This window comes from Centroberyx affinis, unplaced genomic scaffold (assembly GCF_046629955.1).
Source record: "Centroberyx affinis isolate AG114_WGS23_722 - 3 ecotype Tasmania unplaced genomic scaffold, CSIRO-AGI_Caff_v1 ptg001405l_1, whole genome shotgun sequence".
Taxonomy (NCBI): domain Eukaryota; kingdom Metazoa; phylum Chordata; class Actinopteri; order Beryciformes; family Berycidae; genus Centroberyx; species Centroberyx affinis.
In genome coordinates, this window is record NW_027279886.1 from 50,977 (window position 1) to 66,555 (window position 15,579).

Sequence of the window (15,579 nt, forward strand, 5' to 3'; positions counted from 1 at the left end):
GCAGCAGCACCCCCCAAGACTGAGGAAAAAATTGAATACAAGTAGTCCTCCCCGCTGCCTCTGGTTCCCCCGGGGGATCTGGTGGGAGAAATCTGGACCGGTCTGCAAGCACCCGGCGGACATTTTTGTGAGCCAGCGTTATTGATATAAATGTTGGCAGTTGTCAGTTGGGTTTTTTTTGTTGTAAAAGGGACACCAGTGATGCCAGTTCCTGCTGTCATAACAAGAAGCGCCAACCCAGACCTCCCCCCCCCCAAAAAAAAAACACTGTACCACATCCATCCAGATTCCGAACCGAAATGAACACAATATGCTTGGCTTAGCTTATTTATTCATTTTCCCCTCTAAGAGTGATAAATTATATATGAGCATTTACAGTATGCTTCAGCAGTTGACACAACAACCTGCCTCGTTTCTGACTTTGCCCTGTCAATCTCAAGGTTTATCTTAAATGATAGATAACATTACATGACTTGTACGAGGTAGACTGAGGTAAACCAGTAACCCGATAATACCTGGAGCCGTGTCTGAAGCGAAGTGAAGTGCAAAAGGCTGCTGTTGTTTGTTGTATGCTTATTGTATTTGGAAATGTGATATTGATAGGCTATAGCTGCTTTTACCGAATCTCTTCTTTAATACCATGTTGGAGTCCATGAGTCTAAAAATGGAGTGTTGTATGACTCATCCAGTACCCTTTGTTTTCCACTTTCATGACCTTTTATACTCGTACAACTGCATTTTTCTTTGTCTCAGTATGTTCTACGGATGTTATTTTTCATATCCTGCAAACATTCAGTAATTCAGGGGTTCTCAACCGATTTCATGTCAAAGCCCTCCAAATAGACACATACACGGAAAAGGATTTTGTCCCGGTAGATTGGAGTTTTAGTAATAGAAAGATTTCTTGGAAGCAGAGCTGCTTTCATGGCAGAAATAATCTCATTGGTTGAATTAAACATCAACTGGCAGAGACAAAAAAAACTGTTTTTCTGGCTAAGTAACATTAAGCTGAAGCCCAGTGAAAAGGGCAATGGCTAAAAGAGGAGGTAGCTAATATTATGAAGCCTAGCACTGTTGCTACTAAGTGAAAAAATACAATGTATCTAGGTAGTTAGCCTAGCTGACATTCCAAGCTAACCATAGCTCTCTAGGTAAGCTAGTTAGCTAGCCTGCTGACCTTCCAAAATCATGTATGCCAAGGTCACAAATGAATGAAAAAGATAAATTCCTTTTATATATATATATATTGTTTTTATAGTTCCTTCTTTGCCATTCAGGTTTGCCTTGAAGTTAGCTAACTTGCTTTGTCCCAGGAACCCATATGATTTTGCTGTTGTTGATTTAGCATTGAATTGTAGCCTATAACTCTCTGCACTGTATGTGGGAGATAATAGTAATGAGAGAGGAACCTATTAAAACACTAATTCTTTTACATTTAAACATTCTCTAAATGGGATCATTTCTAGGAAATTCAATTATAGTTACTCATTTTACTGGGGACATTGAATCCCCTGCAAGGACCCCTGGGGTTATTTGCTGCTGAAATGACCCAGTTCCATTAAAGTTTCATATGATCTAATGGCTGGGTGGCAGTCTTCTCTGTCTCACCTGGTGGTAGCTGTTGTAGTCCATGTTTCCAGGCAGGGGGAAGCCAGGCGCTAGGCAGACCTCGCCCTCCATCATCTCGGGCCTGATAAACTCCTCCAGGTAGGTCCGACACAGACGGCGGTCCCAGTCGTCTGTGATGTGACCCCCGTACATGATCTCACCAAACAGGTAGCGCAGGTCATCATACGGCACCTGGGAATTAGGGAGAGAAGGGACGTGGCATTGCCAGAAGGTGGCCGGCGGTTTTTTTTTTAAAGCTAAGGTCGCACGCATTTAGATTTCCAATTAAGATTAGAAACGGTGGGCTTTGTAATCCTCTTTCAGGGGGGAAAGCGGACAATACGCACACATGTACGCACACACACACCCAAAGCCAAAACACACACCTTAGAATTGGCCTCCAGGTAGTTGAAGAGGACGTTGATCGAAATGGTCAGGTCCCCGGTGTTAAAGGGGTACGATCTGTTCCAGCCCTGAGGACCAAACTTCCTCCTCTCTGCCACCACCGCATGGAAGTAGCACAGGGCGAACAAGATACTCTTAAACTCATTCTCCCGCGCGCACATCTCCAGAGTGTCCTGGGGAGGGGAAGAACACCAGAAACACAGAGATTTAAGGACAAAATAAATAAATAAATAAATAAAAAATCACCTCCAATGAGTGTCAGCCGAGCTCTCGTCTCCCGAACTGTACGGCGGCATTAAAGGCGCCACATCTGTGTGTTAGAGGTAAAAAGTTGTGGCAGGCCGGCTGTGATCTGTTTTATTTTGTCAAGTCCCCAGCGGTGCGGCGCACTAACAGACAGACAACGGGATGACTAGATGGCAATAAACCCAAAGATGAGATTCCCTTTTAATTGTCACAACTTGTCAGGCGCTTTCAGCCTCCGACCGTCTCGCGGGCTCATTATTCCAGGCAGGGAAATAAAAAAAAAACTGGACGTAAATGGCATTGTAATCTCTGGGGGGAAAGACGGTTAAATAAGCATGCCAATAACCCCTATGGAAATAGGGAGCCTAAATTCTCTTTATCCCAGCATGTGTCATGGTGAGTGCTGCGGTGAAGGCCCTTTTGCTTCCCCTACTGCAGTGCCCTAGGGAGCTGACTCCTACGATGCGCACACACACACACATAAAAACAGAGCAGTCAGACTTCTACACACACACATACACTCTCTCTCTCTCTCTCTCTCTCTCTCAGAGATTTAGTTAATATTCTGCACAGTACTCCTCTGCTCAACACAGCTGAAAGAGAAGCATAGCCTCCCTATTCACGACCTGTGGACTGGAGAGAAGGGACATGCACACAGATCACAGGCCGAAAGAGAGAGGAAGACACATAAACACACAGACACACACAAACACACTTCACTGTCCATGAGCTGCTAGTGGTCCAAGACCAGACCACCAGGGTATGCATGAGTGTGAACTGAAATTCCCTGAAATTCAGCAATAAACTGAAGTTTCGTGGCTTTGTGTGTTCTGTAATTGGCATTCCACTACAGTAAAGGGCATCGCTTTATTTTGATAGTCCACTGTTGACTCTCAACAATGTATCAATAGATATCCAACATTCATATTCATATTCTGTGTATCAGCTGAAGAAAAGAAAGAATTGTTTCAACAGACTATCCACTTCAGGTTTTAGACTCACAAAACAATTCCATATGTAGGAATGTGTTTCTTCCTAGCTGATAGTCAACAGATTCTAAGTTGATGAAGCATGTTGATTAGCACTTGAGATGCCCATTATAGTCTATTAGTGGTTGGTTGAATATATGTTACATGTCTGTTGAGACAAATCTTGACAGTCTAACATGTTGTAGAGTCAACAGTGGACTGTCAAAATAAAGTCTTACCCAGTAAACATTCATAAAAATGCATCAGATAAAAGTAAATCCACCATAATCGACACATTACTTTTAGACCCTGAAACACACCAACACATACGATAGTAGCAAGTATTTACAGTCTTCAGCAGACAGGATATTCTCAAATCCATAATAGCCTATTTTGCAGTAGTTTTATACAACTGTTATCCCAGTAAAAACCCCACACCATGGTGCTAGTCCTCTGCTTTAACCCATCCTGACTCATCCACAGCCCATCTTATGGGGTCCTGAGGATGGGAATTGACATTGGGTCTGTACGCATCTCCCACTGAAAAGGTCAAGAGGAAAGAAACTGTCATTTCTCTGGCTTAGCGCTGGCTTTAGCCACGCGGGTGGGCTATTACAGAGCGTTAGCCTACCATTGATTAGCTTTCACTGAGTCTACATGACTGGAATACTCCCCCACACTTACCTTAGCGGACCTCCCCGGACCCATGCGCACGGCGAGGCTCACGAAGCACGCTGCACTTATCAGGCAGATAGACATCGGCAAACTAAGGATCGTGGAAATGGACTGGGAGGAAGCTGAGCGCTCAGGTAATGGTGTGGAGGAAGATGCATTGGCAGCGAAGCACGGAGGTAATGGTAAGGCTTAGATAGAGACGACCAACTGATAAGGTAAAGAACAGCTGGGAGAGGCCACTGCAGCGCACTGATCTATTCTAACTATGGGGGTTATATAACAGCCTAAAGCTTGATACTGTGTAGCTGTTTCCCGATAGCGCTCACAAAAAAACACAGTAGTAAATAGACTTTGTTGTGATCTTCGTCCTCGGATAATACCGGCTTCTCCCCCACTCCCCCGGCAGAATCAAACAACCCACGCTTTTGACGTTAGTGTGTATTATGGTCACACCTCTGTCCTCCACGGGTCACAGGCAATTCTGGGGCGAGTGAAAGGTGACTCTCCCCATCTGCTGGCTGCTAAAGCGCCGCAAATTGGCAACTCGATGAGACATCTACAGAGAAAATTGGCATGCAATATCTCAACTGCCGCTCATGGCAAACAAGAAAATGAGTCCTTTGGAAGGAATAATAGCATGTTTCAAAGTGAAGCTTCTGTTGCCTTCAAATGCTTAAATTGGTGCATACAGGCCCACAAGTGCTTAAGTGTGAACTGTATTGTGTGGGTGTACCGCAACGGTTAGATGACCTCCATGACTACCAACAGTTATGTAGTATGCATGTGCTGTCTGAGGGTGTTCCTGTGTGTTGTGGTTGTTCAAGTGTGAAGCCCACGAACGTTATCCTAGGAGGATTACCTGGTTGAAGTTGTCCAGGGCCTTGTGCAGGTTGGCGTGCATGCCGGTGGGCGGTTCGTTGGTGATCTTGATGGAGTTCTCCAGGATGCCCTGCGGGATGATGTGTCCCTCCGGGGTGGAGGAGGGCTCGGCGCTGACGAACACCCGGAAGCTCTCGTGGCTTCCCTCCCCGTGCTGCTCCAGACGCTTCTCCAGGGTGCCCAGCCAGCGAGCCACCAGGTGGATGTTCTACAGGGAGAGGAACATCCCCAAAGAAGCACAGGATCAGTAAGGACAGGGTTAAGAAAGACACGAGTCCTTGTTCGGGGACAGATGAGTTGCTGGGCAAAACTAACGGCCCTGCTCCACTACAGCCATCAGGCATTGCCATCGACCGTCAGCCATCAAAGTAATGATTCCTTTAAAAGCACTGAAAGATGCTCCACTGCTTGCGTTGTGTTCGCCAAGGTTCAATTCTCGATGGTGGTGCGAGCATTCTCCCTCATTGAAATAAAGAGGAATAAAGCTGATACTGGTTGTTTTCTGGTGTATCCATTCACAACGTCACGCACCCTGTGGCAGGGAGAACGTCAGATGGCAACACGACGCAAAGCTGGTAGTGAAGCTCAAGAGTAATACTCCCCCCTCAGGTTAGAAAGTCTAATCTAAACCTATAGAGCAACGTTGATTGTTAGATATCTGTGAAAGTCTGGGTTTTAATGGCTTACACATTATAGCCTAATAAGGTACTTCATACTGGAATTGCCGGTATAACTTGTATTTGTAATGACAACGAGCAAAAAGGAGCAATTAAAATGTTGCATATTCTCCTCTCCTCACTGTGACTTTGATGTGGCACCAAATTAAATGGTACACAGCGCTTGAAACACATTTCCAGCTTGCTGACATTGTGAGTAAGCGACCGTTCTCCGGCACGACTTCAGCCCGACTTTTCTGCATATTCATCTCTCAGTGCAGCCGGGGCAGCAGAGCTGACTTGTACCGTCGCACAAGCTTGGATGAGCTCAATTTTCCATCTCAACTGTCCTGACACTTACAGGATATCCTGTGAATGATAAGGAGTCAGCCAAGCCCCCCACATCCCACCATGCAGCACTGCCCATTCCCTAAATCTAATTACAGCACTAATAACTCCAGTCATTAATTCATAAGCCTCTTTACTTTCTCATTTCCCTTTGCTCTCCATATTTAATCTTCCTTATGATAGTTGAAGTTAGCTCTCTTTCCAAACGACAGGACACGACAGGGAAAATAACGTCAGCTTTTCGGGAGAGATGACAAAAAAAAAAGTTTCCCGTTCGTGATTGTTGCGCGAGAGGAGACCGGGAGGAGCTCGGAGCTGCGACGGGGAGAAGTTAGTTTGCCAGTTGACGCCTTAGAGAATAATGAATGGTATACAAATTAAAAGTCTAAATTCAAGCGCTTTTTCATCAGCCCAGAGTACAACCCTTCCTCTTGGCATGTAAATAGTTTGGCAATAAAGGGAGCAAACAGACGAAGTGAGAGACTGCCTCAGAACTTGTCACTGTAATGAAACCATTCATCCTCTGGCTGGGAGAACGGAGACGGGGGAGGGACGGGGAGAGAGAGAGAGAGTGAGAGAGAGAGAGAGAGAGACCATCGGACTGACAAACAAACAAGACAGCAAGAGGAGCCGCTACTATTTTACGGCTTTTTAATTAACTTTCAGGTGCAACATTTTTTGTTCCCTCAACCTCGTCTTGATAAAGGCCTTCCAGCCCCTGCGATGACGACGCTGATACTACATCAAAGAGTCACCTATTTACATAATAATATAAAACTTGAATCTAAAATCCATTAGAAGACACCACTGGCAAGGTCTTTGATGCATTGCTATCAAACACAACCTGAGGGAAAGCACAATGGCACATCCAACTGCCTGTCACACTCGCACACACACACACACACACACACATATACAGTACGCGCATGCAGGTGCACACGCGCGCAATCATTCCTTCTCCATCATGCGCACACACAGGAACACACACACACCAGCACATTCATCAAGGAGCGGTCCTGAGGACAGCTGCACAGCTGGGCTCCAGCATTGAGGAGGCGGCCCTGCAGTGTGGAAGCAGCCAGACTCCACACTGACGTAGGAACACAGCGAGCAGGACAGAGGGACAAACAACTGCCGACACTCTGCAGGCACTGACAGCATGACAGACTATGCTGATTCTAAATATATAAATGTCAGTGATAAATAAACAGATATGCAGTGTGTGTGTGTGTGCGTGTGTGTTATAGATTTTCAAGGCCTTTATTTCATATTTCATTCCACAGCAGCTATAAAAAGTAACTGGTGTTTCAAAGAGAAAAATTAACTATCCTCTTTCCATCACTATAAAAGTATAAAAGAAAGTGCACTATGAATTGGACAATAAAAAAACTACTGAAAAAACGATATAATGATAGAAAGATGGTAGTGTAAAATCGTTGAATATTAAAGTATAAAAATATGTCAGAAATTAATATGATATACTATGATTCAATGCTCATTAGATCTTATTACTTCAGAAAGGCACAGTGTTCACAATATTGATATTCTCAATGTAGCCGGAATTCTCCTGCTTTTTCCTTTTCATCATCACACGTTTCCAAGAGTTAGCTCTGCATCAATAGTTAAAATGAATCTTGTCCAACTCGCAATGTAGGACCACAAAAAGAGAGAGGCATACATTAATCATTTAACTTTCAAAAGACTACCGAAGCTATCTTGCTCTTCCTTACAAAGCGAAGTGAGGAGAGGACAAGAAATTCAAGAAATGGTCTCGCCTGGCTTCTCTCTCTCTGCCACGGGGGCTGCAAAATGGGGCGGCTTTAGCAAGTGAATGCGCGCAGAGGCCCGGCCGGTTTAGGCCACTCGATTCCCAGAGTCTGGCCGATGTGGGATATTCAACTCCAATCTGCCCGATTGATTGCCTCTCCATCTCCCCCCCTTAGCTCCCCCCCCCGCCCCCCTCCCTCCCGGTGGGCTGCTTTTCAGTGTTTCTGCATCTCTGTCTCCCGGGCCCATCAGAACAGGAGCTGCTGTTCTGCAGTATAATTACCCTTCGCTGGAGGGGAACCCGCCATTGACCCAGGCCCCCCCCCCCTCCCCTCCGCCGCCGATGGAGCCGGGGGCCCCCGGCTGTGGGAAGAGGGAAGGTGGACTGTGAGAAAAGGGGGGGCGGGGGGTGAGGGGGACGGCCGAGATGAGGAGGAGAAGGTGCGGAGGGAGAGATAGCGGGCGAGTTGGGAAAGGTGGGATGGGAGGATTGATAAGAGAGTGAGGTGAGAGAATGATGAGACTAGAAACAGGGAGGGGAGGGGGGCGGGGAGTTTTCGAGGCAGGCAGGACGAGAGGGATAGAGGAGGGAAGATGGATACCGTTGGTAAAAAGGAGGAGAAAAAGGAGAATATGATCCCCCCCCGCCTCACCCTCCCTGGCCGGTGCCACGGGGGTGGCTCTCAGTGGGCAGACAAACAGACAGGCGATGATAAAGCGAGTGGGAGGTTGGTTGCCAGGGGGACGAGGCCTTTTTAAGCCTATCGATCGGGACTCTTATGCAAAGGTAATTAAACAACTGCTTGTCTGTGCTATCCTGGGTCTGGGGCAGGGAGCGATGGCGCCCCAATCCTTCTTTTTATTTTTTATTTTTTTTACATCTACCAGCTGCGCGAATTAAAAGAAAAGGGTGTCCCTCAGTGCCCCGGTCTGCGGCTCATATCTGTCGATACTTCCCATTAGAATTCTACAAAGGTTTTCACTTAAAATGCAAACGCCAGCCTTGCCCTCCAGATAAGAGGAGAACAGACACCAAGGCTGTAGATATTGTACTGTATAATGCCGGGCTACTTTTTTTTTCAGTTAGGGAATTTTCTGCAGAAAATTAAATTCACTTTTTCCGCGCGGACGAACGCGGGGAGGAAAGCAAACAGCCGATCAAATATGCAGCGGAAAAACAATGTGATCATAAACACCGTTCGCATTGCACACACACACAAATAAAAGGAAATGCCACCTGAAGGCACTCCTGAATAGAAAATCCTTAGCACAAATTAATCCTGTATACACTTTGTGTATTTGTGTGTGTTTGTGTGTGCCTGCATCACACAGTAAAATCACAGTATCACAGTAAAGTGTCTGAAAGCCAATAAACTATATACATTTCTTATTACTATCTGAATTGTCTTTATGCAGTAAACCCCACCCATCTGGCACTGCTGTGTGTGTGTGTGTGTGTGTGCAGGTGGGAGTGTGAGTTTGTATGCGTTGTTCACTGACATTTGAAAAGGCATGGAAGATGCTATGGACACAGGCTGCATGCTAAGGACTGGACAGTAGAGTGAAGGATCTATCCTCTTTCCTCTTATCATCCTTGTATAGAAGATTATTAAAGCATTTTACTGTAGAAGAGCAGCTTGGCTAATATACAGGATGCAATAAAAGGAAGCTCTTACATGTGCATCTGTACAATATGGGTTGTCAAGACATTACAATGTAAACTAATTAGGGCTCACTGTGCTCTTCTGTGAGACTGTGGACTTGTAGGGATTTACTTCATGAGTATAAAATACACAACAGTATTCCTTGTGCATTCTATTAAATACCACAGATCCTACTCCACACATCAAGTAATCGCACAATTAGCACTGATCGCAAATTCCTAATTATCGACGAGACAAATGCATGAATAACGTCTTTGGACCACAAATGCACACAAATGATCTTTGTGAATGGGATGCACCAAAATGCATATGGATTATGCATATGAATTACTGAATTTAAATATTCATGAACAGTGATGGTGCATTATTTCCTTGGCAGCGCAATTAAGTCCATTTTGTGAATTTTGTGGATTTTTTTTCTGTTTTTTGCTATGTTTAATGGCCGTGTCTACTGTGTGTGTACTATATGTGCTTGTGTGTGTGTGTGTGTGGGTGTATGTAGGCTACCTGTAGTATCACCCAGTGGCCCTCCTTAGCTGACAAGTCGAGAGCTTGTTCGGCTACGACCTCCTGACCCTGACCCAGAGAAACATTGTGGAAGTTCTTGTTGTCAAATGTGTAACCGAGCTTCCGTCCTGAAAGAAACAGATAAGCAAAATGTCAAAGAAAATACCTTTCTGGCAAGCTTGAATAGCAATAGCAATAGCAAGAATCTCTGGTCAAAGTATGTATTTTCATTCATGATCTTGAAAGATTAGGCTAGTATGGCCAGTTAGTCTAGGGTTACCTACCAAGAAAAACGGTGGTACTTTGGCTCCGCCCACTGAGGTTTAATTCAACCAATGAGATTATTTCTGCCTCCAGAGCAACTCTCTGAAGAATGTTTGTAGAACTAAAACTCCAACCTGCAGCCCGGCAGACTGTGAGGTTTTGTCTCAGGGACTTTAGCCCCCTGCAAGAGCATACCAAATCCCATAATCATATCTAATGAAAATCTAATTGAGGCCTAATACAAATGATAAACCCGATAGTCACAGCTATAATGGAAAAGCAACTGGTTCAGAGTAATGCGGCTGCTGCTGCTCATCATCACTGCGCTCTCTCTACAAAAGCAGGGACTGGTTACTTTTTGCTTTGATGTGATTGACTTCGCTCACAGCGAGGGTGTTGATAATCAATAATCACCCCCCTCACAGGCAGCTGCTGTGAGAGAGCGCTCACTCCTATTGAAAGGATGGAGGAGTTCACATAGGACTGAAGGCGTGTCTATTAGGGCTGAACGATTTTGAAAAAATATCTAATTGCGATTATTTTGACTGATATTGCAATTGTGATATGATTTGCGAAATTTGAGGGAATGATAACTTACATTATTATTCTCATTTTCACTGAAAAACGTATTAAAATGATTATGGTGTGATTTTTGCGGGGTTCTGTACCAAACAAAGATGTTTTCTTAAGTCTGTAGAATATGATGTGTAAGCCAGGACATCTCTGCAGCACCACAATATTTAATTTAAAATGGTATTTTGACACACATTTCACCTTTAACAAATATTGTGCCTCCTGCGATTTGAAAATTGCAGTAGGCCATATTGCGATTTCGATAAAATTTTGATTAATTGTTCAGCCCCAGTGTCTATGGAGCACAGCTCTAGGGCCTATTTAACCAAACCTTCCAGTCACATCTAAAAATACTCTATGTAAGTGACAACACTCACACTATATTGTGACGCTGAAATTAATCTATGGTATATTGTCATTTGCAAATGATTCACTGTCAGGGAGAAACAAGAAACCAAGGACGTCAAATAAAACAAAAACAGTAACACTGCATGAATCATCATGATGAATTACTCAAATGCAGAAATACAGAATTCGAGAGCAATGGGCTTTTGAAAATATGTGCGGACTCAGTAGCAGCTGAAACACTGGAAATCTCGGAAAAAAAGATTCCTCTTTGTTCCAGAAAACTGATACAATCCCTTCAATCTGAATATTTCATAGAGCCGACATCAAATACCCACTGACTGAAATATTTGGCAACAGATGCAGAAGTGTCAAGCTGTGATGCCGCCCCGTTCCAGGTCAGTACAAAAGCTTTGGCTTTCAGCATAATTTTGGTCAAAAATCAAAACGGCGCGTCCTGCTGCGATCCGCATTATTCATACAGGAATGTAAAGTAACTCTAAAACCAATGACATTTACTTTCTGCCGCCCCTAATACACCAGTGGTGCCGTCTCATATATTTGTGACCTTTAGTGTAATCCCTTCAATCTCACCACACAGAGCCTGTTGTGCATTGGCAACGACGGCTGATATCACAGCAGATCATTGCATGGCAGATGTGTCGGGGAGGACTGCTGTTCGGACTGATAATCTTATGGAGTAGGAATCAAACTGGCGTTCATGCATGCAGGTTAACCTGCACTTGACTTCAATAGGCTGTTTCTCTAAAATCCCACATGATCCTGCGATACAAAGAAATGACAGGAGAAAAAAGTATGCTATATGAAAGAGGCTGGGGTTTTTCTGGCTTATTAAAGATAAAGCATGTGGCGGCATTACCGTGTTTCTCCACATCCTTCAAAGGGTCAACGCCAGGAGAGAGGATGAAGAACATGGGCGTGGCTGGGCCCGACTCTTCAAAGGAGACGGCGAAGTCCAGCGATCTGCCAATCACGTACTTGCTGCCCAGTTTCTCCTCCACAAAGTCTCTGCGGGGGTGGGTGGATGGGGGGGGGTTGAGACTCGGCTCTCCTCAATACTTTCTTTGTTATCTCTTATCTTGTGTGGTACAGTGCATTAGATGGACAGCCAGCTTTAGGAAAACATTAACTCAAGGCACGGCTGTGTTGTCAGTGGCTCTCTTCAAACTGTCTGGATTAAATCCTTTGGCCTTTAAAACATCCACATCTGCTACTGTAGACTCAACCAAACCCTCCATTTTTATTTAAATACAAAACTTACTGTAAACATCGGGCCTCAATGTCCATGTTGCTTGTTTATAACTAAACTATTCTGCATTTAGCAGCCTTGCAGGCACAATAATTGCTGACCCATACACTAGCTTACATGTGATTGAGGCAAATGTGCTTGTGATAGCTGATACAAAATACCAGCAGCTTAAAGCCTAATTTCAGAAGCTTTTCTACAGCACATGCAGCTGAACCACAGGTGAATTACACAGGTCTACTTTAAAATTGAGTCAGCCTATTAGAAGCCTAAATATCCTCTCACAACACTGAGTCAAATAGTGTTTTTTAGCTTTTTGTCATACCATTTGTTATGATGACGCTCCTGGATAGAGGTTGAGAGCTTATTTGTTTTCCTAATTGAGACTACAGTCTGGTTTGATAAATGAGGCCCATTGATTGCAGCTGCAAAGCCGTGTAATTGCTGCTACTTCTGAGCAACAAAGACAAACACGGAGCACAGGCCCCCCCCCCCCCCCGTCAAGCGAAAGCGGAAGCCAAAGGTCAACATGTCTCACCTCTACCCTTCTCACCAAAGAGCACAGGTCATTAAGGTGTGTCACTTGCGTGGGAAGAGGGCGCGGGGTCAAAAGGGAAAGCCGGGGGGGGGGGGGGGGGGGGGGGGGGGGGGTCGGACCTCTCACCTGACGGCGTACGTCATGCGGTCGGGCCTCATGGCTCTCATCATGCACAGCCGCTGGAGCGACGTCTTGCTCTTCCACTCCTGCGGGAATTTCTCCTTCTCCGGACACTCCGACTCCACGAACTTCTTCCAGCGCTTGGCCGAGCCCTCGATGTCTCTGTCCAGGTTCCTGAACTCGTCCATGGAGCACAGGGACTGATGGGAGGAGGGGGCGGGGGAGGGGTAGAAAACATAAGATTTTGCACGGTCTCAGGCCTGGGAAAACTGCCTACCGGAATTGCTACTTTGTTATCAGTGAAGTTTTTGACCACTTCAGAAAGTTTTCATAATGAACAACAAAAAGGCGCTCGGCATTGTTTGCTGCCTAAAAAAAAAAAATGCCACAAAGGGAGAAAAGTTGGGAGGAAAAAAAAAAGAAGTGACAAATAAAAGGGACAGGAGTGCTTATCTGTCCTCACGCGAATATAAATGATGTTTATTCAAACAGAAAACGCTGAGTAAACACATCGCTTTCATAACGGGACGGGGGGGCGGTTGGCGGGAGGGGGGGGGGGGGGGTTACTGAATATGCATCCGTTGCAGAAGCGGTAGGGGCTTCATTGTGGCGCCCCAACTGACAGACGCCTTATCTCATCTCTGGAGGAACAGCGGTGTCACGCAGTGCAGTCTCAGGCAGGCGTACGCTCTCTCACACACACACACACACACACACACACACACACACACACACACACACAAATGTGCTCACTGTTTCTTCTATACAGTACGAACAGTGTCCAGAAAACGGCCCACAGGAGACACATATGAGCTGTCGTGGGAATATGTTGCAAAAACAGAGAAAGAGCGAGAGTTAAAAAAAAACGCTTCTCCACATTCCCCCCCCTCCGGGAACAAATCACCGAAAGGAAATGAAACCATATATAACCATAAAATCTCTCCTTTTTTCCCCCGCTATTGTGCCCGGCGAAGCAAGATGAAGTGGCGCGGCTCCGGGTCCTTCACTTCGACTTCGGTTTCGGTTAATTACCGCGGGGCTGGTTGGCAGCCTCTCAGCCCCAGTCGGGGGGGGGGGGGGGGAATACGCCGGGCCTCGTGGGATCCCTGCTCCCGCTAATATCATCAAGAGGGCCAGGCAATCAGAGGATCTTAGCCTCCTTTAAAGCTCTCCAAGTGATTATGCTTCCAGCCGCGATAAGAAATCGAGTGACAGAATTTGATTAGCGGGGGCCGTAAACGTCGAGGTTGAGTGCGGTCGGGGTGTGTGTGGGGGGGGGGGGGGGGGGGGTGGGGAGAGGCCGACTCCCCGAACCTTCAGAGGGGAGGTTCGGGCTAAGTTAATATTCTAGGCGGTACAGATTGAAAAATTCATGAGCACCGGAGCCTTAAAAAACATTCGTTTGCCGCTAAACCGATCTGACAAGAGAGGGAACCTCTGCCGCTCGGCGTCCGCGGGTTCGCGCTGCCAGACGTCTGCTCTTTAAGCGGGAACCCCCCCCCCCCCCGGGGCCCGGAGAGGTTCGTCCCACTGCCCTCCCGACGGTAAAAACACACCGGGGTCACGGGGGCGGCGTAGGGGGGCGGGGGGGGGGGGGCGCCTGGAGAACCTAGACGCCATCGCACTTTGGGGGTTTGGTGAAATAAGAGGCCGGGAGTGGTAAAAATAACTTCGGGGAAATTGCGGGTTTCAGTCATGCCTCTCGTACATGACAGGCCAGTGGAAGGAAAAAAAAAAAAGAAAGTTTGCTTTGAAAGATGTAGCTGGGAATTTAGTGTTTTACCGCTGGAAAATGTTCAGCGAGATTTTCGACACCTAGGGGCCTCCAGGACGGGATTTTAAGGACGGGACTAGTCTACCGTTTAAGTCTTTGTGCAGCAAAAAAAAAGCAAAGATTTCTCTGTTTAATCCACCTCGAGAGCATCGACTATAGCTCTGTCTTTTTGCCGGGAGCGTCACATTTTGGGGACTTTTATCGATTTTGTATCGATTATTCATCTGTCGGCGAGGAAATCTGCACAGCGAATGAAAGCGGAGGAGAAATTTGATCTAGTGGAATCCATTTACATGTCAAAACACATCCGCATCTACTCCTCTACCGTGTCACTAGATTCCCCCCCCCCGGTGGGACGAACGCAGCTCCGTAACTTACCTTGATCCCGCCCCAGGAATGGTTAGACAGGAAATCCACTGGCGATGTCACGCCTGGCTGGACCGGGTACCTCAGAAGGAAGTCCAGCTCCGCGGGGTCTATCTCTTTATTCATCAGCAGGATCTGGGTACAACAACAAAGGGGAAGGAGCTTTGAAATGTACTTGCTGCGTTTCCTTTTCCGCTCGACTACATCCAAACGGGGCCACGGGACCCCGATTCGATCCGAGTGTGTGTTCTCGAAAAAAACCCCCACAAACGGCGCCGAAGATGAAAGCGGCCCTTCTTTTCCCACCTGGAAGACGAGCTGAGCGATGTACGTGAGCTTGTCACACTCGAACAGGCCTCTGGTGGTGTACTGGAAGACCGAGGAGGTGATGCTGTCAATTAGGTTGGACACCCGCTGCTTCAGAGCCTCGTCCGGCTCGGCCTTCAGAACCGCTTTCTGGAAGACCACACTGAACGCCTGGAGAGCCACAGGACCAGGCAGAACACCATCAACACTGACTCGGCATCTGACATCAAAAAGGTTAGAACTGCAAGTGGAGATTCGTTTGAAACTGGGGGGCACACTGATGAATCAGTTTGATGATTTTGG

General features: G+C 46.2%; 1 protein-coding gene across 1 annotated transcript in view; it reads right to left on the reverse strand.

The window, feature by feature from the left end:
• LOC139649845 (dynein axonemal heavy chain 9-like) overlaps positions 1 to 15,579 on the reverse strand; it is a 100,194-nt gene that overhangs the window by 8,782 nt on the left and 75,833 nt on the right. Inside the window, 8 exon segments of the mRNA XM_071526347.1 lie at positions 1,609 to 1,800; positions 1,995 to 2,186; positions 4,762 to 4,989; positions 9,724 to 9,851; positions 11,786 to 11,934; positions 12,837 to 13,030; positions 14,983 to 15,105; positions 15,277 to 15,447. Coding sequence (XP_071382448.1) covers positions 1,609 to 1,800; positions 1,995 to 2,186; positions 4,762 to 4,989; positions 9,724 to 9,851; positions 11,786 to 11,934; positions 12,837 to 13,030; positions 14,983 to 15,105; positions 15,277 to 15,447 — 1,377 coding nt within the window.